Source organism: Coregonus clupeaformis, chromosome 21 (assembly GCF_020615455.1).
Source record: "Coregonus clupeaformis isolate EN_2021a chromosome 21, ASM2061545v1, whole genome shotgun sequence".
In the NCBI taxonomy this organism is placed as follows: domain Eukaryota; kingdom Metazoa; phylum Chordata; class Actinopteri; order Salmoniformes; family Salmonidae; genus Coregonus; species Coregonus clupeaformis.
Genome location: NC_059212.1, coordinates 42,717,624 through 42,742,882, shown reverse-complemented (window position 1 = coordinate 42,742,882; position 25,259 = coordinate 42,717,624). Strand labels below are relative to the sequence as shown.

At 48.2% G+C, this 25,259-nt stretch overlaps 1 protein-coding gene across 2 annotated transcripts in view; it reads right to left on the bottom strand.

Annotated features, from left to right (window-relative positions):
* Nucleotides 1–25,178, bottom strand: part of eef1da (eukaryotic translation elongation factor 1 delta a (guanine nucleotide exchange protein)) — a 32,597-nt gene extending 7,419 nt beyond the window's left edge. Inside the window, exons 1-3 of one of the 2 annotated variants that reach the window (XM_041842737.1) lie at nt 25,084–25,178; nt 15,439–15,565; nt 3,352–3,414 (exon numbers count right to left, since the gene is read on the bottom strand). In XM_041842737.1, the coding sequence (XP_041698671.1) occupies nt 3,352–3,414; nt 15,439–15,558 (183 nt within the window). In that variant the 5' untranslated portion in view covers nt 15,559–15,565; nt 25,084–25,178. The remainder of the gene's footprint in view (nt 1–3,351; nt 3,415–15,438; nt 15,566–25,083) is intronic. The other variant, XM_041842738.1, reaches the window with a different exon arrangement.
* Nucleotides 25,179–25,259: the final 81 nt, after the last annotated feature.

The following is a 25,259-nucleotide window of genomic DNA, read 5'->3' as shown; positions in this document are numbered from 1 at the left end:
TGGAAACCAGTATATCCAGTCTACCTCTACGTGTTCAGGTGTGGAAACCAGTATATCCAGTCTACCTCTACGTGTTCAGGTGTGGAAACCAGTATATTCAGTCTACCTCTACGTGTTCAGGTGTGGAAACCAGTATATCCAGTCTACCTCTACGTGTTCAGGTGTGGAAACCAGTATATCCAGTCTACCTCTACGTGTTCAGGTGTGGAAACCAGTATATCCAGTCTACCTTCTAGGTGTTCAGGTGTGGAAACCAGTATATTCAGTCTACCTCTACGTGTTCAGGTGTGGAAACCAGTATATCCAGTCTACCTCTACGTGTTCAGGTGTGGAAACCAGTATATCCAGTCTACCTTCTAGGTGTTCAGGTGTGGAAACCAGTATATCCAGTCTACCTCTACGTGTTCAGGTGTGACAGACAGGTGAGGTAGTGATATACAGGTCAGACAGACAATAGGTTGGTATCCCACCTAACTAACAGGTCAGACAGACAGACAATAGGTTGGTATCCCACCTAACTAACAGGACAGACAGACAGACAGACCAGATATTTAACTATAGGGTAGTCAGGGTTCCCCCCAAGTATTCTGAGCAAATTATTACTATTTTGGGGAATTTTCATTGTTGGACACAAGACTGTAAAAACACCAGGAAATCAGCTCCAAGTGATTTTAATTTTATAAATATGTTCAAGTATTCCCACACATAATAGAGAGACATGTGATCGTACACAAATGTAAGCAATGTTTGAAATGATCTTTTTGGGATTCTTGCGGTCAAATTGCAGTCTACAAATGATTTGTAATTATGTTCTGGCCGCCAACCTTCCGGTCAAGAAACAAATTGGTCCTTAGCTGAATCTAGTTGATGATCCATGGAGTAGAGGGCAGAGGACAGAGGGCAGAGGACAGAGTACAGAGAGGACAGAGAGGACAGAGGGCAGAAGACAGAGTACAGAGAGGACAGAGGGCTGAGAGGACAGAGTACAGAGAGGACAGAGTACAGAGAGGACAGAGAGGACAGAGAGGACAGAGGGCAGAGTACAGAGAGGACAGAGTACAGAGAGGACAGAGTACAGAGTACAGAGAGGACAGGGGACAGAGAGGACAGAGTACAGAGAGGACAGAGTACAGAGAGGACAGAGGGCAGAGGACAGAGTACAGAGAGGACAGAGTACAGAGAGGACAGGGGACACAGAGGACAGGGGACACAGAGGGCTGAGAGGACAGAGGGCTGAGAGGACAGAGGGCTGAGAGGACAGAGGGCTGAGAGGACAGAGGGCTGAGAGGACAGAGGGCTGAGAGGACAGAGGGCTGAGAGGACAGAGGGGGCTGAGAGGACAGGGGGCTGAGAGGACAGAGGGGGCTGAGAGGACAGAGGGGGCTGAGAGGACAGAGGGGGCTGAGAGGACAGAGGGGCTGAGAGGACAGAGGGGGCTGAGAGGACAGAGGGGGCTGAGAGGACAGAGGGGGCTGAGAGGACAGAGGGGGCTGAGAGGACAGAGGGGGCTGAGAGGACAGAGGGGGCTGAGAGGACAGAGGGGGCTGAGAGGACAGAGGGGGCTGAGAGGACAGAGGGCAGAGGGCTGAGAGGACAGAGGGGGCTGAGAGGACAGAGGGGACAGAGGGCTGAGAGGGCAGAGGGCTGAGAGGACAGAGGGCTGAGAGGACAGAGGGCTGAGAGGGCAGAGGGCTGAGAGGGCAGAGGGCTGAGAGGACAGAGGGCTGAGAGGACAGAGGGCTGAGAGGGCAGAGGGCTGAGAGGGCAGAGGGCTGAGAGGGCTGAGAGGACAGAGGGCTGAGAGGACAGAGGGGACAGAGGGCTGAGAGGACAGAGGGCAGAGAGAGAGGGCTGAGAGGACAGAAGCTGAGAGGACAGAGGGGACAGAGGGCTGAGAGGACAGAGGGCTGAGAGGACAGAGGGCTGAGAGGACAGAGGGCTGAGAGGACAGAGGGCTGAGAGGACAGAGGGCAGAGAGGACAGAGGGCAGAGAGGACAGAGGGCAGAGAGGACAGAGGGCAGAGAGGACAGAGGGCAGAGAGGACAGAGGGGGCAGAGGGCTGAGAGGACAGAGGGCTGAGAGGACAGAGAGGACAGAGGGCAGAGAGGACAGAGGGCAGAGAGGACAGAGGGCAGAGAGGACAGAGGGCTGAGAGGACAGAGGGCTGAGAGGACAGAGGGCTGAGAGGACAGAGGGGACAGAGGGCTGAGAGGACAGAGGGCAGAGAGAGAGGGCTGAGAGGACAGAGGGCAGAGAGGACAGAGGGCAGAGAGGACAGAGGGCAGAGAGGACAGAGGGCAGAGAGGACAGAGGGCTGAGAGGACAGAGGGCTGAGAGGGCAGAGAGGACAGAGGGCAGAGAGGACAGAGGGCAGAGAGGACAGAGGGCTGAGAGGACAGAGGGCTGAGAGGACAGAGGGCTGAGAGGACAGAGGGCTGAGAGGACAGAGAGGACAGAGGGCAGAGAGGACAGAGGGCAGAGAGGACAGAGGGCAGAGAGGACAGAGGGCAGAGAGGACAGAGGGCTGAGAGGACAGAGGGCTGAGAGGGCTGAGAGGACAGAGGGCTGAGAGGACAGAGGGCTGAGAGGACAGAGGGCTGAGAGGACAGAGGGCTGAGAGGACAGAGGGCTGAGAGGACAGAGGGCTGAGAGGACAGAGGGCTGAGAGGACAGAGGGCTGAGAGGACAGAGGGCTGAGAGGACAGAGGGCTGAGAGGACAGAGGGCTGAGAGGACAGAGGGCTGAGAGGACAGAGGGCTGAGAGGACAGAGGGCTGAGAGGACAGAGGGCTGAGAGGACAGAGGGCTGAGAGGACAGAGGGCTGAGAGGGCAGAGAGGACAGAGGGCTGAGAGGGCAGAGAGGACAGAGGGCTGAGAGGACAGAGGGCTGAGAGGACAGAGGGCTGAGAGGACAGAGGGCTGAGAGGACAGAGGGCTGAGAGGACAGAGGGCTGAGAGGACAGAGGGCTGAGAGGACAGAGGGCTGAGAGGACAGAGGGCTGAGAGGACAGAGGGCTGAGAGGACAGAGGGCTGAGAGGACAGAGGGCTGAGAGGACAGAGGGCTGAGAGGACAGAGGGCTGAGAGGACAGAGGGCTGAGAGGACAGAGGGCTGAGAGGACAGAGGGCTGAGAGGACAGAGGGCTGAGAGGACAGAGGGGGCTGAGAGGACAGAGGGGGCTGAGAGGACAGAGGGGGCTGAGAGGACAGAGGGCAGAGAGGACAGAGGACAGAGAGGACTGAGAGGGTAGAATTAGAGAGTGGGGGGGTTGAGGATTGGGTCAATGTGTCTGTGTTGTACACTCCATGCACCTCTCAGCCCTGGACAAGGCCCTCATAATGGGGACTTACATTCCTGTGCTGGCGCTTCTGGGGACGAGATCGTCCTCTACCTTGATGGAGGGCTGACTTTACCTGGTTAACATGGAGCGGGAGGACAGGAGAGAGACGGAGGACAGGACAGCGAAACAGCCATGAAGGACAGGAGGACAGTACAAAGGAGCAGAAAGAGAAAGATTGTAGGTCAGAAACAGATAGAGACTACAGACGAATACTACAGGAACAGACGTCAGGAAATAAGGGACTTGAAAACAGGAAAGATCTAAAGAATAGATTGTCAACCACATAATTTCAACTCCATTGTCTCTGTGACCTACACCGCTGATACATTACAGACAGTAACATCTGTTCCCAACACCAGATCACAGACAGGGCACGGTGATATCACCGTTATCAGGGCACGGCGATATCACCGATATCAGGGCACGGCGATATCACCGATATCAGGGCACGGCGATATCACCGATATCAGGGCACGGCGATATCACCGATATCAGGGCACGGCGATATCACCGATATCAGGGCACGGCGATATCACCGATATCAGGGCACGGTGATATAACCGATATCAGGGCACGGAGATATAACTTATCAGGGCACGGTGATATAACTTATCAGGGCACGGTGATATACAGTGGGGAAAAAAAGTATTTAGTCAGCCACCAATTGTGCAAGTTCTCCCACTTAAAAAGATGAGAGAGGCCTGTCATTTTCATCATAGGTACACGTCAACTATGAAAGACAAATTGAGAAAAAAAAATCCAGAAAATCCCATTGTAGGATTTTTAATGAATTTATTTGCAAATTATGGTGGAAAATAAGTATTTGGTCACCTACAAACAAGCAAGATTTCTGGCTCTCACAGACCTGTAACTTCTTCTTTAAGAGGCTCCTCTGTCCTCCACTCGTTACCTGTATTAATGGCACCTGTTTGAACTTATTATCAGTATAAAAGACACCTGTCCACAACCTCAAACAGTCACACTCCAAACTTCACAATGGCCAAGACCAAAGAGCTGTCAAAGGACACCAAAAACAAAATTGTAGACCTGCACCAGGCTGGGAAGACTGAATCTGCAATAGGTAAGCAGCTTGGTTTGAAGAAATCAACTGTGGGAGCAATTATTAGGAAATGGAAGACATACAAGACCACTGATAATCTCCCTCGATCTGGGGCTCCACGCAAGATCTCACCCCGTGGGGTCAAAATGATCACAAGAACGGTGAGCAAAAAATCCCAGAACCACACGGGGGACCTAGTGAATGACCTGCAGAGAGCTGGGACCAAAGTAACAAAGCCAACCATCAGTAACACACTACGCCGCCAGGGACTCAAATCCTGCAGTGCGAGACGTGTCCCCCCTGCTTAAGCCAGTACATGTCCAGGCCCGTCTGAAGTGCATTTGGATGATCCAGAAGAGGATTGGGAGAATGTCATATGGTCAGATGAAACCAAAATATAACTTTTTGGTAAAAACTCAACTCGTCATGTTTGGAGGACAAAGAATGCTGAGTTGCATCCAAAGAACACCATACCTACTGTGAAGCATGGGGTTGGAAACATCATGCTTTGGGGCTGTTTTTCTGCAAAGGGACCAGGACGACTGATCCGTGTAAAGGAAAGAATGAATGGGGCCATGTATCGTGAGATTTTGAGTGAAACCCTCCTTCCATCAGCAAGGGCATTGAAGATGAAACGTGGCTGGGTCTTTCAGCATGACAATGATCCCAAACACACCGCCCGGGCAACGAAGGAGTGGCTTCGTAAGAAGCATTTCAAGGTCCTGGAATGGCCTAGCCAGTCTCCAGATCTCAACCCCATAGAAAATCTTTGGAGGGAGTTGAAAGTCTGTGTTGCCCAGCGACAGCCCCAAAACATCACTGCTCTAGAGGAGATCTGCATGGAGGAATGGGCCAAAATACCAGCAACAGTGTGTGAAAACCTTGTGAAGACTTACAGAAAACGTTTGACCTGTGTCATTGCCAACAAAGGGTATATAACAAAGTATTGAGAAACTTCTGTTATTGACCAAATACTTATTTTCCACCATCATATGCCAATAAATTCATTAAAAATCCTACAATGTGATTTTCTGGAATTTTTTTTCTCATTTTGTCTGTCATAGTTGACGTGTACCTATGATGAAAATTACAGGCCTCTCTCATCTTTTTAAGTGGGAGAACTTGCACAATTGGTGGCTGACTAAATACTTTTTTTCCCCACTGTAACTTATCAGGGCACGGTGATATAACTTATCAGGGCACGGTGATATAACTGTTATCAGGGCACGGTGATATAACTGATATCAGGGCACGGTGATATCACTGTTATTAGTGATGTCTGAGTAGATGTCGTCAGGTGAGGTTGTGTCTCTCTCTGGCAGGAGGTAAGCTTGGCTTATATGGTGTAGAGTAAAGCTTAAACCATGTATTTAGATTGTAGTTCGGTATTGTAGGTAGTTATCGTAGGTTATTGTATGTAATTATTGTAGGTAAGTATTGTATTCGGCTGAGCCCGGTGAAGCACGAGGCTAGCTAACCCACTACCTGGACTAGCTAGCGGGTAGCTACTGGAACGACCTAGCGAATAGACGCGAACTGGCTGAGTCGATTCAGTGGCTAGCTTTGCACTTGGCTAGCTAACAGTAGCTGCTAGGGGTAAGTTATAACCTACATTTGGGTTTTGTTTTTACATACTGGTAGCCAGAGTCGTTCAAGGGAATTCGGGACATGGGTGACTAGTTAACGTTAGCTTGGCTCTCTGTGTGTTCGTGCCGTGAAAGGAGGGGTTTCTTCGTTGGCAGAAAGCAATGGCTAGCTAGTATGCTAACTATTCTAGCTAACTAACTGGCTGAATAAGTTGACGACGGACTCGCTCAAGCTGTCGGGACTAACCCACAACGTTAGACACGGACACGAATGATCTGCTTGGCGTGTTGACACACTGGTGGTTTGTTGTGGCCGAGTATTGGTGCTAAACCGTGTTGTTGGAGGCTGGCATTCTAGCTGGCTGTTACGTCATAGGACTAGGTGCCCTGGACGGTTTTCACGGAAGAATACTGTACCAAGTTAGCTAGCTGAATAAACTAAGTTAGTCTATTCCTAGAAAACATTGAACCGCTGTAGTTTACAACAATTATAGTTTCTAAGGTGGAAGTTGGGAGAGTTATATTTGGGTGTTTCAGTGAAACGTAAGTGAGGGAGGCCCCGCTCTCTCGCTTTCCCAGATGTTTAGTTCATTTCATTCCGATCTCCTCTGCATTATTGTATTTTCTGCAGCCTGTCAACTATGCCTCTGTCTATCCCTGTTCTCTCCTCTCCGCACAGGCTATACAAACGCCTCACACCGCGTGGCTGCTGCCTCTCTAACCTGGTGGTCCCTGCACGCACGACCCACCTGGAGTTCCAGGTCTCCAGCAACCTCTGGAACTGCCGTTCTGCGGCCAACAAGGCAGAGTTCATCTCAGCCTATGCTACCCTCCAGTCCCTCGACTTCTTGGCGCTGACGGAAACATGGATTACCACTGAAAACACTGCTACTCCTCCTGCTCTCTCCTCGTCTGACCATGTGTTCTCGCATACCCCGAGAGCATCTGGTCAGCGGGGTGGTGGCACAGGATTCCTCATCTCTCCCAAGTGGACATTCTCTCTTTTTCCCCTGACCCATCTGTCTATCTCCTCATTTGAATTCCATGCTGTCACAGTCACTAGCCCATTCAAGATTAACATCCTTGTCATTTATCGCCCTCCAGGTTCCCTTGGAGAGTTCATCAATGAGCTTGACAAGTTCCTTTCCTGAGGATGGCTCACCCCTCACAATTCTGGGTGACTTTAACCTCCCTACGTCTACCTTTGACTCATTTCTCTCTGCCTCCTTTCCACTCCTCTCCTCTTTTGACCTCACCCTCTCACCGTCCCCCCCTACTCACAAGGCAGGCAATACGCTTGACCTCATCTTTACTAGATGCTGTTCTTCTACTAATCTCACTGCAACTCCCCTCCAAGTCACCGACCACTACTTTGTATCCTTTTCTCTCTCGCTCTCCTCCAACACTACTCACTCTGTCCCTACTCAGATGGTAATGCGCCGTCGCAACCTTCGCTCTCTCCTCTTTCATCCTATCATTTCTTCCCTCTGCTCAATCCCTCTCCCTCCAATCTCCTGATTCTGCCTCCTCAACCCTCCTCTCCTCCCTTTCTGCATCCTTTGACTCTCTATGTCCCCTATCCTCCCGGCCGGCTCGGTCCTCCCCTCCTGCTCCGTGGCTTGACGACTTATTGCGAGCTCACAGAACAGGGCTCCGGGCAGCCGAGCGGAAATGGGGGAAAACTAGACTCCCTGCGGACCTGGCATCTTTTCACTCCCTCCTCTCTACATTTTCTTCCTCTGTTTCTGCTGCTAAAGCCACTTTCTACCACTCTAAATTCCAAGCATCTGCCTCTAACCCTAGGAAGCTCTTTGCCACCTTCTCCTCCCTGCTGAATCCTCCTCCCTCTCTGTGGATGACTTCGTCAACCATTTTGAAAAGAAGGTTGACGACATCCGATCCTCGTTTGTTAAGTCAAATGACACTGCTGGTCCTGCTCACACTGCCCTACCCTATGCTTTGACTTATTTCTCCCCTCTCTCTCCAGATGAAATCTTGCGACGGCTAGCCGCCCAACAACCTGCCCGCTTGACCCTATCCCCTCCTCTCTTCTCCAGACCATCTCCGGTGACCTTCTCCCTTACCTCACCTCGCTCATCAACTCATCCTTGACCGCTGGCTATGTCCCTTCCGTCTTCAAGAGAGCGAGAGTTGCACCCCTTCTCAAAAAACCTACACTCGATCCCTCCGATGTCAACAACTACAGTATCCCTTCTTTCTTTTCTCTCCAAAACTCTTGATTGTGCCGTCTTTAGCCAACTCTCTTGCTATCTCTCTCAGAATTACCTTCTTGATCCAAACCAGTCAGGTTTCAAGACTGGTCATTCAACTGAGACTGCTCTTCTCTGTGTCACGGAGGCTCTCCGCACTGCTAAAGCTAACTCTCTCTCCTCTGCTCTTGTCCTTCTAGACCTGTCTGCTGCCTTTGATACTGTGAACCATCAGATTCTCCTCTCCACCCTCTCCGAGTTGGGCATCTCCGGCGCGGCTCACTCATGGATTGCGTCCTACCTGACCGGTCGCTCCTACCAAGTGGCGTGGCGAGAATCTGTCTCCGCACCACGTGCTCTCACCACTGGTGTCCCCCAGGGCTCAGTTCTAGGCCCTCTCCTATTCTCGCTATACACCAAGTCACTTGGCTCGGTCATATCCTCACATGGCCTCTCCTATCATTGCTACGCAGACGACACACAACTAATCTTCTCCTTTCCCCCTTCTGATAACCAGGTGGCGAATCGCATCTCTGCATGTCTGGCAGACATATGAGTGGGGATGACGGATCACCACCTCAAGCTGAACCTTGGCAAGACGGAGCTGCTCTTCCTCCCGGGGAAGGACTGCCCGTTCCATGATCTCGCCATCACGGTTGTCAACTCCGTTGTGTCCTCCTCCCAGAGTGCGAAGAGCCTAGGCGTGACCCTGGACAACACCCTGTCGTTCTCCGCTAACATCAAGGCGGTGACCCGATCCTGCAACATTCAGAGAGTACGACCCTGCCTTACACAGGAAGCAGCACAGGTCTTAATCCAGGCACTTGTCATCTCTCGTCGGGATTACTGCAACTCGCTGTTGGCTGGGCTCCCTGCCTGTGCCATTAAATCCCTACAACTCATCCAGAATGCCGCAGCCCGTCTGGTGTTCAACCTTCCCAAGTTCTCTCACGTCACCCCGCTCCTCCGCACACTCCACTGGCTTCCAGTTGAAGCTCGCATCTGCTACAAGACCATGGTGCTTGCCTACGGAGCTGTGAGGGGAACGGCACCTCTATACCTTCAGGCTCTGATCAGTCCCTACACCCAAACGAGGGCATTGCGTTCATCCACCTCTGGCCTGCTGGCCCCCCTACCTCTCCGGAAGCACAGTTCCCGCTCAGCCCAGTCAAAACTGTTCCCTGCTCTGGCACCCCAATGGTGGAACAAGCTCCCTCACGACGCCAGGACAGCGGAGTCACTCACCACCTTCCGGAGACACTTGAAACCCCACCTCTTTAAGGAATCCTTCTATCCCCCCTTACCCCACCCCAAAGAAAAATAAATAAATTGTAAGTCGCTCTGGAGAAGAGCGGCTGCTAAATGACGTAAAGATCACTGTTATCAGGGCACGGTGATATCACTGTTATCAGGGCACGGTGATATCACTGTTATCAGGGCACGGTGATATCACTGTTATCAGGGCACGGTGATATCACTGTTATCAGGGCACGGTGATATCACTGTTATCAGGGCACGGTGGTGGAACTGATAAAGCGCAACATGGGTTGAAACTGGAGAGCTGGGCGGCAACGTTCCAGAATGTTACACCAGCCGTGAGTTACTAAGAGTTCCAGAATGTTACACCAGCCGTGAGTTACTAAGAGTTCCAGAATGTTACACCAGCCGTGAGTTACTAAGAGTTCCAGAATGTTACACCAGCCGTGAGTTACTAAGAGTTCCAGAATGTTACACCAGCCGTGAGTTACTAAGAGTTCCAGAATGTTACACCAGCCGTGAGTTACTAAGAGTTCCAGAATGTTACACCAGCCGTGAGTTACTAAGAGTTCCAGAATGTTACACCAGCCGTGAGTTACTAAGAGTTCCAGAATGTTACACCAGCCGTGAGTTACTAAGAGTTCCAGAATGTTACACCAGCCGTGAGTTACTAAGAGTTCCAGAATGTTACACCAGCCGTGAGTTACTAAGAGTTCCAGAATGTTACACCAGCCGTGAGTTACTAAGAGTTCCAGAATGTTACACCAGCCGTGAGTTACTAAGAGTTCCAGAATGTTACACCAGCCGTGAGTTACTAAGAGTTCCAGAATGTTACACCAGCCGTGAGTTACTAAGAGTTCCAGAATGTTACACCAGCCGTGAGTTACTAAGAGTTCCAGAATGTTACACCAGCCGTGAGTTACTAAGAGTTCCAGAATGTTACACCAGCCGTGAGTTACTAAGAGTTCCAGAATGTTACACCAGCCGTGAGTTACTAAGAGTTCCAGAATGTTACACCAGCCGTGAGTTACTAAGAGTTCCATCCTAACTGAACATTCCCAGCAGCACCAGTTGAATCATGGAGGACAGGACAGCTGCCAGAACTGACAGATGTTTTCAGCCCAGCTAATATAAGGTTAGGGTTGGGTAGAGCAGCACTGTGTGTGTGATGAAACAGAAACAACCCATGACTGACAGCTGTTGATGCCATGCAGCTGCTGTCATGGCAACAAGAGAGAAGACAGCATGGACACTGATGGACACAACACACGCAGAGAGGACTGTCTTTAAGGGTCTCAACTCAACCTTGTGGCAGTCTTTCAACTGATACTCCATCAGAACCTCATCACGGCACTATCACACCTGTTGATTCTCATTTCAAGTACATTCTTTAGTAAAGCAGGTAACTGGGGGAGAGAGAGTGTGTATCGTTACGTCAGTACCTGGGGGTGACTGAGTATCATTACGTCAGTACCTGGTGGTGACTGTGAGTGTGTATCGTTACGTCAGTACCTGGAGGTGACTGAGTGTGTATCGTTACGTCAGTACCTGGTGGTGACTGAGTGTGTATCGTTACGTCAGTACCTGGTGGTGACTGAGTGTGTATCGTTACGTCAGTACCTGGTGGTGACTGAGTGTGTGTATCGTTACATCAGTACCTGGTGGTGACTGAGTGTGTATCGTTACGTCAGTACCTGGGGGTGACTGAGTGTGTATCGTTACGTCAGTACCTGGAGGTGACTATCGTTACGTCAGTACCTGGTGGTGACTGAGTGTGTATCGTTAAGTCAGTACCTGGTGGTGACTGTGAGTGAGTGTATCGTTACGTCAGTACCTGGTGGTGACTGTGAGTGAGTGTATCGTTACGTCAGTACCTGGTGGTGACTGTGAGTGAGTGTATCGTTACGTCAGTACCTGGTGGTGACTGTGAGTGAGTGTATCGTTACGTCAGTACCTGGTGGTGACTGTGAGTATCGTTACGTCAGTACCTGGTGGTGACTGAGTGTGTATCGTTACGTCAGTACCTGGTGGTGACTGAGTGTGTATCGTTACGTCAGTACCTGGTGGTGACTGAGTGTGTGTATCGTTACGTCAGTACCTGGGGGTGACTGTGAGTGTGTGCATCGTTACATCAGTACCTGGGGGTGACTGAGTGTGTATCGTTACGTCAGTACCTGGAGGTGACTGTGAGTATCGTTACGTCAGTACCTGGTGGTGACAGAGTGTGTATCGTTACGTCAGTACCTGGGGGTGACTGAGTATCGTTACGTCAGTACCTGGTGGTGACTGAGTGTGTATCGTTACGTCAGTACCTGGTGGTGACTGAGTGTGTGTATCGTTACGTCAGTACCTGGGGGTGACTGAGTATCGTTACGTCAGTACCTGGTGGTGACTGTGGGTATCGTTACGTCAGTACCTGGTGGTGACTGAGTATCGTTACGTCAGTACCTGGTGGTGACTGAGTATCGTTACGTCAGTACCTGGTGGTGACTGAGTGTGTATCGTTACGTCAGTACCTGGTGGTGACTGAGTGTGTATCGTTACGTCAGTACCTGGTGGTGACTGAGTGTGTATCGTTACGTCAGTACCTGGTGGTGACTGAGTGTGGGTATCGTTACGTCAGTACCTGGTGGTGACTGTGGGTATCGTTACGTCAGTACCTGGTGGTGACTGTGGGTATCGTTACGTCAGTACCTGGTGGTGACTGTGGGTATCGTTACGTCAGTACCTGGTGGTGACTGTGGGTATCGTTACGTCAGTACCTGGTGGTGACTGTGTATCGTTACGTCAGTACCTGGTGGTGACTGTGAGTGAGTGTATCGTTACGTCAGTACCTGGTGGTGACTGTGAGTATCGTTACGTCAGTACCTGGTGGTGACTGAGTGTGTATCGTTACGTCAGTACCTGGGGGTGACTGAGTGTGTGTATCGTTACGTCAGTACCTGGGGGTGACTGTGAGTGTGTGCATCGTTACGTCAGTACCTGGTGGTGACTGAGTATCGTTACGTCAGTACCTGGTGGTGACTGAGTGTGTATCGTTACGTCAGTACCTGGTGGTGACTGAGTGTGTATCGTTACGTCAGTACCTGGGGGTGACTGAGTGTGTATCGTTACGTCAGTACCTGGAGGTGACTGTGAGTATCGTTACGTCAGTACCTGGGGGTGACTGAGTGTGTATCGTTACGTCAGTACCTGGGGGTGACTGAGTATCGTTACGTCAGTACCTGGTGGTGACTGAGTGTGTATCGTTACGTCAGTACCTGGTGGTGACTGAGTGTGTGTATCGTTACGTCAGTACCTGGTGGTGACTGAGTGTGTGTATCGTTACGTCAGTACCTGGGGGTGACTGTGGGTATCGTTACGTCAGTACCTGGTGGTGACTGAGTATCGTTACGTCAGTACCTGGTGGTGACTGAGTGTGTATCGTTACGTCAGTACCTGGTGGTGACTGAGTGTGTATCGTTACGTCAGTACCTGGTGGTGACTGAGTGTGTATCGTTACGTCAGTACCTGGTGGTGACTGAGTGTGGGTATCGTTACGTCAGTACCTGGTGGTGACTGAGTGTGGGTATCGTTACGTCAGTACCTGGTGGTGACTGTGGGTATCGTTACGTCAGTACCTGGTGGTGAGTGTGTATCGTTACGTCAGTACCTGGTGGTGACTGAGTGTATCGTTACGTCAGTACCTGGTGGTGACTGAGTGTGTATCGTTACGTCAGTACCAGGGGGTGACTGAGTGTGTATCGTTACGTCAGTACCAGGGGGTGACTGAGTGTGTATCGTTACGTCAGTACCAGGGGGTGACTGAGTGTGTATCGTTACGTCAGTACCAGGGGGTGACTGAGTGTGTATCGTTACGTCAGTACCAGGGGGTGACTGAGTGTGTATCGTTACGTCAGTACCAGGGGGTGACTGAGTGTGTATCGTTACGTCAGTACCTGGGGGTGACTGAGTGTGTATCGTTACGTCAGTACCAGGGGGTGACTGAGTGTGTATCGTTACGTCAGTACCAGGGGGTGACTGTGAGTATCGTTAAGTCAGTACCTGGTGGTGACTGAGTGGGTATCGTTACGTCAGTACCTGGTGGTGACTGAGTATCGTTACGTCAGTACCTGGAGGTGACTGTGAGTGTGTGTATCGTTACGTCAGTACCTGGGGGTGACTGTGAGTGTGTATCGTTACGTCAGTACCTGGTGGTGACTGTGAGTATCGTTACGTCAGTACCTGGTGGTGACTGTGAGTGAGTGTATCGTTACGTCAGTACCTGGTGGTGACTGTGAGTGTGTGTATCGTTACGTCAGTACCTGGGGGTGACTGAGTGTGTGTATCGTTACGTCAGTACCTGGGGGTGACTGAGTGTGTATCGTTACGTCAGTACCTGGGGGTGACTGAGTGAGTGTATCGTTACGTCAGTACCTGGGGGTGACTGAGTGTGTGCATCGTTACGTCAGTACCTGGTGGTGACTGAGTGAGTGTATCGTTACGTCAGTACCTGGGGGTGACTGAGTGTGTGCATCGTTACGTCAGTACCTGGTGGTGACTGAGTATCGTTACGTCAGTACCTGGTGGTGACTGAGTGAGTGTATCGTTACGTCAGTACCTGGGGGTGACTGAGTGTGTGCATCGTTACGTCAGTACCTGGGGGTGACTGAGTGTGTATCGTTACGTCAGTACCTGGGGGTGACTGAGTATCGTTACGTCAGTACCTGGGGGTGACTGTGAGCATCGTTACGTCAGTACCTGGGGGTGACTGTGAGCATCGTTACGTCAGTACCTGGGGGTGACTGTGAGTGCATCGTTACGTCAGTACCTGGTGGTGACTGAGTATCGTTACGTCAGTACCTGGAGGTGACTGTGAGTGTGTGTATCGTTACGTCAGTACCTGGGGGTGACTGTGAGTGTGTATCGTTACGTCAGTACCTGGTGGTGACTGTGAGTATCGTTACGTCAGTACCTGGGGGTGACTGAGTGTGTGCATCGTTACGTCAGTACCTGGTGGTGACTGAGTGTGTGTATCGTTACGTCAGTACCTGGTGGTGACTGAGTGTGTGTGTATCGTTACGTCAGTACCTGGGGGTGACTGAGTGTGTGTATCGTTACGTCAGTACCTGGTGGTGACTGAGTGAGTGTATCGTTACGTCAGTACCTGGGGGTGACTGAGTGAGTGTATCGTTACGTCAGTACCTGGGGGTGACTGAGTGTGTGTATCGTTACGTCAGTACCTGGGGGTGACTGAGTGTGTATCGTTACGTCAGTACCTGGTGGTGACTGAGTGTGTGTATCGTTACGTCAGTACCTGGTGGTGACTGAGTATCGTTACGTCAGTACCTGGGGGTGACTGAGTATCGTTACGTCAGTACCTGGGGGTGACTGAGTGTGTATCGTTACGTCAGTACCTGGTGGTGACTGAGTGTGTGCATCGTTACGTCAGTACCTGGTGGTGACTGAGTGTGTGTATCGTTACGTCAGTACCTGGTGGTGACTGAGTGTGTATCGTTACGTCAGTACCTGGGGGTGACTGAGTGAGTGTATCGTTACGTCAGTACCTGGGGGTGACTGAGTGTGTGTATCGTTACGTCAGTACCTGGTGGTGACTGAGTATCGTTACGTCAGTACCTGGGGGTGACTGAGTATCGTTACGTCAGTACCTGGTGGTGACTGAGTATCGTTACGTCAGTACCTGGGGGTGACTGAGTGTGTATCGTTACGTCAGTACCTGGGGGTGACTGAGTATCGTTACGTCAGTACCTGGTGGTGACTGAGTATCGTTACGTCAGTACCTGGTGGTGACTGAGTATCGTTACGTCAGTACCTGGGGGTGACTGAGTGTGTATCGTTACGTCAGTACCTGGGGGTGACTGAGTATCGTTACGTCAGTACCTGGGGGTGACTGTGAGTGCATCGTTACGTCAGTACCTGGGGGTGACTGAGTATCGTTACGTCAGTACCTGGGGGTGACTGTGAGTGCATCGTTACGTCAGTACCTGGGGGTGTGAGTGTGTGGAGGGCCCGTTGGCTCCCTCGTAGAAGCGTCTCTCAGCCTCGTCGTAGCGGGGCTTCTCAAACCAGATGTTATCTTCACCAAGGCACTGTAGACCAGACATGATGATACTGATGGAGGAGATGGAGAGAGAAGAACACAGAGGAACAGAGAGAAAGTGAGAGAGGTCATGAGCTCCTGAGTTCTTCCGCAAATGAAAATAGAGTTGAGTTTGATAAATGTAGATAAACTTTGATTTTTTCCCGCAAGGACTTATACAGGACAATACCCTCTACATCAAAACTTTCACTCCAAATCCAAATTCCAAACCTACAACCTTCTTACTACCAAGGACTATCAAGAAAAAATGTATAGCAAACCAAAACCTTCAGAAGAAACACAGCAAAAACCTGGAAATACCATCCAACACAAAACTGAGTGAGTAATGTTCAGTCTGAAGCTAGTTCTGAAGCAGAAAAGTAAAATACAATAATCTCTAGGTAATGTTGTTATATAAAGCTAAGTACATAAGGCTACTAAGCCAGCTACTAAGCCAGCTACTCTTCCTGGGGTTTATTATGGATCCCCATTAGTTCCTGCCAAGGCAGCAGCTACTCTTCCTGGGGTTTATTATGGATCCCCATTAGTTCCTGCCAAGGCAGCAGCTACTCTTCCTGGGGTTTATTATGGATCCCCATTAGTTCCTGCCAAGGCAGCAGCTACTCTTCCTGGGGTTTATTATGGATCCCCATTAGTTCCTGCCAAGGCAGCAGCTACTCTTCCTGGGGTTTATTATGGATCCCCATTAGTTCCTGCCAAGGCAGCAGCTACTCTTCCTGGGGTCCAGCAAAATTAAGGCAGTTATACAATTTTAAAAACATTACAATAAATTCATAACGGCAGGTAGCTTAGTGGTTAAGAGCGTTGTGCCAGTAACCGAATCTGTCGATGTGCCCTTGAGCAAGGCACTTAACCCTAATTGCTCCTGTAAGTCGCTCTGGATAAGAGCGTCTGCTAAATGACCCAAATGCAAATGAAAATAACAGATTTCACAACATATTAAGTGTGTTCCCTCAGGCCACTACTCTACTACCACATATCTCCGTGTGTATGTTACCGTGTGTGTGTGTGCATGTGTCTATGTTTGTGTTGCTTCACAGTCCCCGCTGTTCCATAAGGTGTTTTTTAATCTGTTTTCATGGCTCTATGTAGTGTATCCTGGGGCCGACGAAGATGGCGGCCTCGCGACTAGCTCTCAGGAAACCTTTATGTATTATTTTTTACATTATTAGCTCAGAAAGTGTTTTGCATCATTACATACAGCCGGTAAAAACTATTGGATATCAGAGCAGCGGTAACTCACCAGCATTACGACCAGGAATACGACTTTCCCGAAGCAGATCCTTTGTTTGCTCTCCCCAGGGCAACTGAACTGATTCCTGCGGCTGACCCAAAACATCGCCGGCGGAGGAGAAGCACTCGGAGCGGCCTGCTGGTTCGACTTAGGAGGCGCGCACACCACCCACCGCTTCCAAGTATACTACTCGCTAATGTTCAGTCTCTGGTTAACAAGGTCAACGAACTACAGGCAAGGATTTCTTTCCAGAGAGACATCAAGGCCTGTAACATTCTCTGTTTCACTGAAACATGGCTCTCTGGGGATATTCTGTCGGAATCGGTCCAGCCAGATGGGTTCTCAGTTCATCGCGCAGACAGGAATAAATATCTCTCCGGGAAGCAGAAGGGCGGAGGTGTGTGTTTCATGATTAACGACTCATGGTGTAATTGTAGTAACATAGAGGAACTCGAGTCCTTCTGTTCACCCGACCTAGAATACCTCAATCAAATGCCGACCGTATTATCTCCCGAGAGAGAGAGAGAGAGAGAGGAATACAGAGAGAGAGAGAGAGAGAGGAACACAGAGAACGAGAGAGAGAGGAACACAGAGAACGAGAGAGAGAGGAACACAGAGAACGAGAGAGAGAGGAACACAGAACGAGAGAGAGGAACACAGAACGAGAGAGAGAGGAACACAGAGAACGAGAGAGAGAGGAACACAGAACGAGAGAGAGAGGAACACAGAGAACGAGAGAGAGAGGAACACAGAGAACGAGAGAGAGGAACACAGAGAACGAGAGAGAGAGGAACACAGAGAACGAGAGAGAGAGGAACACAGAGAACGAGAGAGAGAGGAACACAGAGAACGAGAGAGAGAGGAACACAGAGAACGAGAGAGAGAGAGGAACACAGAGAGAGAGAGAGAGGAACACAGAGAGAGAGAGAGGAACACAGAGCGAGAGAGAGGTACAAACTCTAGTTTTAGCAATTCGGTTAGGACATTACTTTGTAAGTCGCTCTGGATAAGAGTGTCTGCTAAATGACTTAAATGTAAATGTACTTTGTGCATGACAAGTAATTTTTCAGAAAATTGTTTACAGACAGATTATTTCACTTATAATTCACTGCATCACAATTCCAGTCGGTCAGAAGTTTACATACACTAAATGGACTGTGCCTTTAAACAGCTTGGAAAATTCCAGAAAATGATGTCATGGCTTTAGATAGGCAAATTGACATATTTTGAGTCAATTGGAGGTGTACCTATGGATGTATTTCAAGGCCTACCTTCAAACTCAGTGCCTCTTTGCTTGACATCATGGGAAAATCTAAAAATCATCCAAGACCTCCACAAGTCTGGTTCATCCTTGGGAGCATTTCCAAACGCCTGAAGGTACCACGTTCATCTGTACAAACAATAGTATGCAAGTATAAACACCATGGGACCACGCAGCCGTCATACCACTCAGGAAGGAGACGGGTTCTGTCTCCTAGAGATGAACGTACTTTGGTGCGAAAAGTGCAAATCAATCCCAGAACAACAGCAAAGGACCTTGTGAAGATGCTGGAGGAAACAGGTACAAAAGTATCTATATCCACAGTAAAACGAGTCCTATATCGACATAACCTGAAAGGCCGCTCAGCAAGGAAGAAGCCACTGCTCCAAAACCGCCATAAAAAAGCCTGACTAAGGTTTGCAAGAAATGTCCTCTGGTCTGATGAAACAAAAATAGAATTGTTTGGCCATAATGACCATCGTTATGTTTGGAGGAAAGGGGAACGCTTGCAAGCCGAAGAACACCATCACAAACACCCAGACATTTTACATTTGAGTCATTTAGCAGACGCTCTTATCCAGAGCGACTTACAGTTAAGTGAGTGCATACATTTTCATACTGGCCCCCCGTGGGAAACGAACCCACAACCCTGGCGTTGCAAGCGCCATGCTCTACCAACTGAGCTACACGGGGCTACTACTTGCATGTCCAAATGGACAATGACCCCAAGCATACTTCCAAAGTTGTGGCAAAATGGCTTAAGGACAACAAAGTCAAGGTATTGGAGTTGCCATCACAAAGCCCCGACCTCAATCCTATAGAACATTTGTGGGCAGAACTGCTAAAGGGTGTGCGAGCAAGGAGGCCTACAAACCTGACTCAGTTACACCAGCTCTGTCAGGAGGAATGGGCCAAAATTCACCCAACTTATTGTGGGAAGCTTGTGGAAGGCTACCTGAAATGTTTGACCCAAGTTAAACAATTTAAAGGCAATGCTACCAAATACTAATTGAGTGTATGTAAACTTCTGACCCACTGGGAATGTGATGAAATAAATAAAAGCTTCAATAAATCACTCTATTATTCTGACATTTCACATTCTTAAAATAAAGTGGTGATCCTAACTGACCTAAGACAGGGAATTTTTACTAGGATTAAATGTCAGGAATTGTGAAAAACTGAGTTTAAATATATTTGGCTAAGGTGAATGTAAACTTCCGACTTCAACTGTATCCACATCCTAATAGACCAATATTAATGCTTTTTCAAAAAAAGTAACTTCATGCTTAAAGAGTGACTGCTTTTAAAAAGCAAAGAATCCCTTTGAAAACGGCATGTGGCATTGATATTGAGACAGAAACAGTTAGTCTAGTGTGAAAATTGACTACAAAGTGTAAATAGGATAATTTTGGTCATTACGTCATTCTCGTCTAAAACTGAGTTTGGAACATCATGATGATTGCTATGCTATGATTGAAAATGTAAATGTAATGATTGCTCTCAATCCAATAGCATAGACAGTGAGACAGACCTGCCCATCAGCTCAGACAACACGTCACACATATTTTACTTGAGAAAAACTGCACCAAACACCTTTTAGTTTGATGTCAAATTGCGCGACTAAGACATCCTCGTCAAAAACTTCAATTAATTACAGATTTCCTAGATTCATTCTGGGGATTTGGAGGAAGTGAAATAGGCTTCCGCGTCTACAGTGTCTCATGGGGGACAAACATTAACCGAATGCGGAATCGGTCAGGAAACACACCTCCCAGACTTAAATCTAATTTTTCTAATGAGCAACAGAAAAACACAGGTGCCAATCGGCGTGTTCAGTGGCTCCAATACACGTAATTACAGTACTTCTACTTACGCTAAAATAAAGGGTATTTTTGTCAATTGCATTAAGATCAGGGATTTTAGTATTTTGCAAATCATTTGGGATTAACAAAATGTCAGTAAATGTATTATTGGGTTACTGAATCTCTAATAGAGATCAGTAGTTTTTCAAATGGCAAACTATGCAACACTCATTACCGAAACATGCACTCATCTCCGAAACCTATTTATCATTACCGTAATGCACTAATATTTAGGAAATATTAGGAAAATAAAACCTTTTGTAATTTTGGTTTAATCTGATAGTGCCATTCGTTCTTTATCCAAATATCTATAAAAATAACATTAATACACAAGTAATTTTGACAAGAAACAAGATTCAGAAAAGGTTGTGTTGAGGTAATGAGAAAGTGCTAAATACATTTGAATTTAAAATATATTTGCTTTCAGTGTTATGTTTAACTCAGGCCTTATCAATAGGTGATCAGTGTTTAACTCAGGCCTTATCAATAGGTGATCAGTGTTTAACTCAGGCCTTATCAATAGGTGATCAGTGTTTAACTCAGGCCTTATCAATAGGTGATCAGTGTTTAACTCAGGCCTCATCAATAGGTGATCAGTGTTTAACTCAGGCCTTATCAATAGGTGATCAGTGTTTAACTCAGGCCTTATCAATAGGTGATCAGTGTTTAACTCAGGCCTTATCAATAGGTGATCAGTGTTTAACTCAGGCCTTATCAATAGGTGATCAGTGTTTAACTCAGGCCTTATCAATAGGTGAGCAAAAAATATTAGAAATTGATTTGTTTATTACTTTTTTGGATTTCGAAAAACTGTTGGAAGTTGTGGAAATTGTGGTAAAATGCATAGTATCGGATGAATAAAATTAAGAAATAGATAAATACAGATCCTAGGATCCAAGAGGAATTATGGTGGAAAAGGCTTCATTTTTATTGTCAAGTGCCAGTTTCGTGAGAATCACCCATCTAGTGTTCATGGTTTCTTATAGCACACAGAGATGTGTACAAAGCTCTCCCTTGCCCTCCATTTGGCAAATATGACCATAATTATATCCTCCTGATTCCTGCTTACTAGCAAATACTAAAGCAGGAAGCACCAGTGACTCACTCAATAAAAAAGTGGTCAGATGAAGCAGATGCTAAGCTACAGGACTGTTTTGCTAGCACAGACTGGAACATGTTCCGAGATTCTTCAGATGGCATTGAGGAGTACACCACAACAGTCACTGGCTTCATCAATAAGTGCATCGATGACGTCGTCCCCACAGCGACTGTACGTACATACCCCAACCAGAAGCCATGGACTACAGGCAACATCCGCACCGATCTAAAGGGTAGAGCTGCCACTTTCAAGGAGCGGGACTCTAACCCGGACGCTTATAAGAAATCCCGCTATGCCCTCCGACGAACCATCAAACAGGCAAAGAGTCAATACAGGACTAAGATTGAATCGTACTACACCGGCTCTGACGCTCGTCGGATGTGGCAGGGCTTGAAAACTATTACAGACTACAAAGGGAAGCGCAGCCGCGAGCTGTCCAGTGACACGAGCCTACCAGACGAGCTAAATTACTTCTATGCTCGCTTCGAGGCAAGTAACACTGAAACATGCATGAGAGCATCAGCTGTTCCGGATGACTGTGTGATCACGCTCTCCGTAGCCGATGTGAGTAAGACTTTTAAACAGGTCAACATTCACAAGGCCACAGGGCCAGACGGATTACCAGGACGTGTACTCCGAGCATGTGCTGACCAACTGCCAAGTGTCTTCACTGACATTTTCAACCTCTCCCTGTCTGAGTCTGTAATACCAACATGTTTCAAGCAGACCACCATAGTCCCTGTGCCCAAGAACACTAAGATAACCTGCCTAAATGACTACCGACCCGTAGCACTCAAGTCTGTAGCCATGAAGTGCTTTGAAAGGCTGGTCATGGCTCACATCAACACCATTATTCCAGAAACCCTAAACCCACTCCAATTTGCATACCGCCCCAACAGATCCACAGATGATGCAATCTCTATTGTGCTCTACACTGCCCTTTCAAACCTGGACAAAAGGAACACTTATGTGAGAATGCTATTCATTGACTACAGCTCAGCATTCAACACCATAGTGCCCTCAAAGCTCATCACTAAGCTAAACACCTCCCTCTGCAACTGGATCCTGGACTTCCTGACGGGCTGCCCCCAGGTGGTAAGGGTAGGTAACAACACATCCGCCACGCTGATCCTCAACACGGGGGCGACCCTCAGGGGTGCGTGCTCAGTCCCCTCCTGTACTCCCTGTTCACTCATGACTGCATGGCCAGGCACGACTCCAACACCATCATTAAGTTTGCCGACGACAACAGTGGTAGGCCTGATCACCGACAACGACGAGACAGCCTATAGGGAGGAGGTCAGAGACCTGGCCGTGTGGTGCCAGGACAACAACCTCTCCCTTAACGTGATCAAGACAAAGGAGATGATTGTGGACTACAGGAAAAAAAAGAGGACTGAGCACGTCCCCATTCTCATCGACGGGGCTGTAGTGGAACAGGTTGAGAGCTTCAAGTTCCTTGGTGTCCACATCACCAACGAACTATCATGGTCCAAACACACCAAGACAGTCGTGAAGAGGGCACGACAAAGCCTATTCCCCCTCAGGAGACTGAAAAGATTTGGCATGGGTCCTCAGATCCTCAAAAGGTTCTACAGCTGCACCATCGAGAGAATCCTGACTGGTTGCATCACCGCCTGGTATGGCAACTGCTCGGCCTCCGACCGCAAGGCACTACAGAGGGTAGTGCGTACGGCCCAGTACATCACTGGGGCCAAGCACATCACTGGGGCCAAGCTTCCTGCCATCCAGGACCTCTATACCAGGCGGTGTCAGAGGAAGGCCCTAAAAATGGTCAAAGACTCCAGCCACCCTAGTCATAGACTGTTCTCTCTGCTACCGCACGGCAAGCGGTACCGGAGTGCCAAGTCTAGGTCCAAGAGGCTTCTAAACAGCTTCTACCCCCAAGCCATAAGACTCCTGAACAGCTAATCATGGCTACCCGGACTATTTGCACTGCCCCCCCACCCCCCTCTTTTACGCTGCTGCTACTGTTTATTATTTATGCATAGTCACTTTAATAATTCTACCTACATGTACATATTACCTCAACTAACCGGTGCCCCCACACATTGACTCGGTACCAGTACCCCTAGTATATAGCCTCGTTATTGTTATTTTTTTTACTGCTGGTCTTTATTTATTTGTTACTTTTATTACGTATTATTTTATATTGTATTTTTTTGTGTGATTTTTTTTTGGTATTTCTTAAAACTGCATTGTTGGTTAAGGGCTTGTAAGTAAGCATTTCACCGTAAGGTGAACTCTCAGATCCACCTCTACGCAGACGACACCATTTTGTATACATCTGGCCCTTCATTGGACACTGTGTTAACAAACCTCCAAACGAGCTTCAATTCCATACAACACTCCTTCAGTAGCCTCCAACTGCTCTTAAACACTAGTAATACTAAATGCATGCTCTTCAACCGAACGCTGCTTGCACCCGCCCACCCGACTAGAATCACTACTCTAGACGGGTCTGACCTAGAGTATGTGGACAACTACAAATATCTAGGTGTCTGGTTAGACTGTAAACTCTCCTTCCAGACTCACATTAAGCATCTCCAATCCAAAGTTACATCTAGAATCGGCTTCCTATTTCGCAACAAAGCCTCCTTCACTCATGCTGCCAAACATGCCCTCGTAAAACTGACTATCCTACCGATCCTTGACTTCGGCGATGTCATTTACAAAATAGCCTCCAACACTCTACTCAGCAAATTGGATGTAGTCTATCACAGTGCCATCCGTTTTGTCTCCAAAGCCCCATATAATACCCACCACTGTGACCTGTACGCTCTTGTTGGCTGGTCCTCACTACATATTCGTCGCCAAACCCACTGGCTCCAGGCCATCTATAAATCACTGCTAGGCAAATCCCCGCCTTATCTTAGCTCATTGGTCACCATAGCAACACCCACCCGTAGTCTGCGCTCCAGCGGGTATATCTCACTGGTCATCCCCAAAGCCAACACCTCCTTTGGCCGCAATTCCTTCCAGTTCTCTGCTGCCAATGACTGGAACAAATTGCAAAAATCTCTGAAGCTGGAGACACTTATCTCCCTCACTAACTTTAAGCATCAGTTGTCAGAGCAGCTTACCGATCACTGCACCTGTACACAGCCCATCTGAAATTAGCCCACCCAACTACCTCATCCCTATATTGTTATTTATTTTGCTCTTTTGCACCCCAGTATCTCTATTTGCACATCATCTCTTGCACATCTAGCATTCCAGTGTTAATACTAATTGTAATTATTTTGCACTATAGCCTATTTTATTGCCTTACCTCCATAACTTGCTAAATTTGCACACTGTATATTATATGTATTTCTGTTGTATTTTTGACTTTGTTTTGTTTTACCCCATATGTAACTCTGTGTTGTTGTTTTTATCGCACTGCTTTGCTTTATCTTGGCCAGGTCGCAGTTGTAAATGAGAACTTGTTCTCAACTGGCTTCCCTGGTTAAATAAAGGTGAAATAAAAAAATTAAAAAAGGTCTACTACACCTGTTGTACTCGGCGCATGTGACAAATACAATTTGATTTGATCATGGTACATCTAGTGTTCATGGTTTCCTATAGCATCATGGTACATCTAGTCTTCAGTTTCTCATGACAGACAATACATAAGATACATTTGAAACAATTCAGGATGAAAGAGCTTTGATCAATCTTACATTGGACTTGATTGTCATGCAAACGTTTTGTTGTCCCCTTGAAAGGATATTACTAGTTACCAACGAGCAAGTCGGCGCAAATAACTACTGGGGTAAAATGTAGCTGTGTGATGGCGTCTCAGTGCTGTGGTCTGATGGCGTCTCAGTGCTGTGGTCTGATGGCGTCTCAGTGCTGTGGTCTGATGGCGTCTCAGTGCTGTGGTCTGATGTGTGGAAGGGAAAAACTCTTGCCAGGTAACTTCAGCTGAAGTTTGGCATGCAGACAGTTGCTGCTGATTCGACCACGTGTCGATGAAATATTTCCCTTTAAACATGTTTTCTGCCTACATTAACATTCCACTCAACTATAGATACTTGGAGGTGTAAAAATAATCAGTTAGTTTGACTCACTGTGTTTTTATCGAGGTTTTAGAGTTGAGATGGAGTCGCCTGCGTGCTCTCCGCTGTAATCCGATGATCGAAAAGAAGTGGCCAGGATGGACGGAAAGTACTTGTACAGAAAGGAAGGGGGGACTTTAAAAAAAGTTTATGTCATGCGTGGCGGAACTATTAAACGATATAAAGAG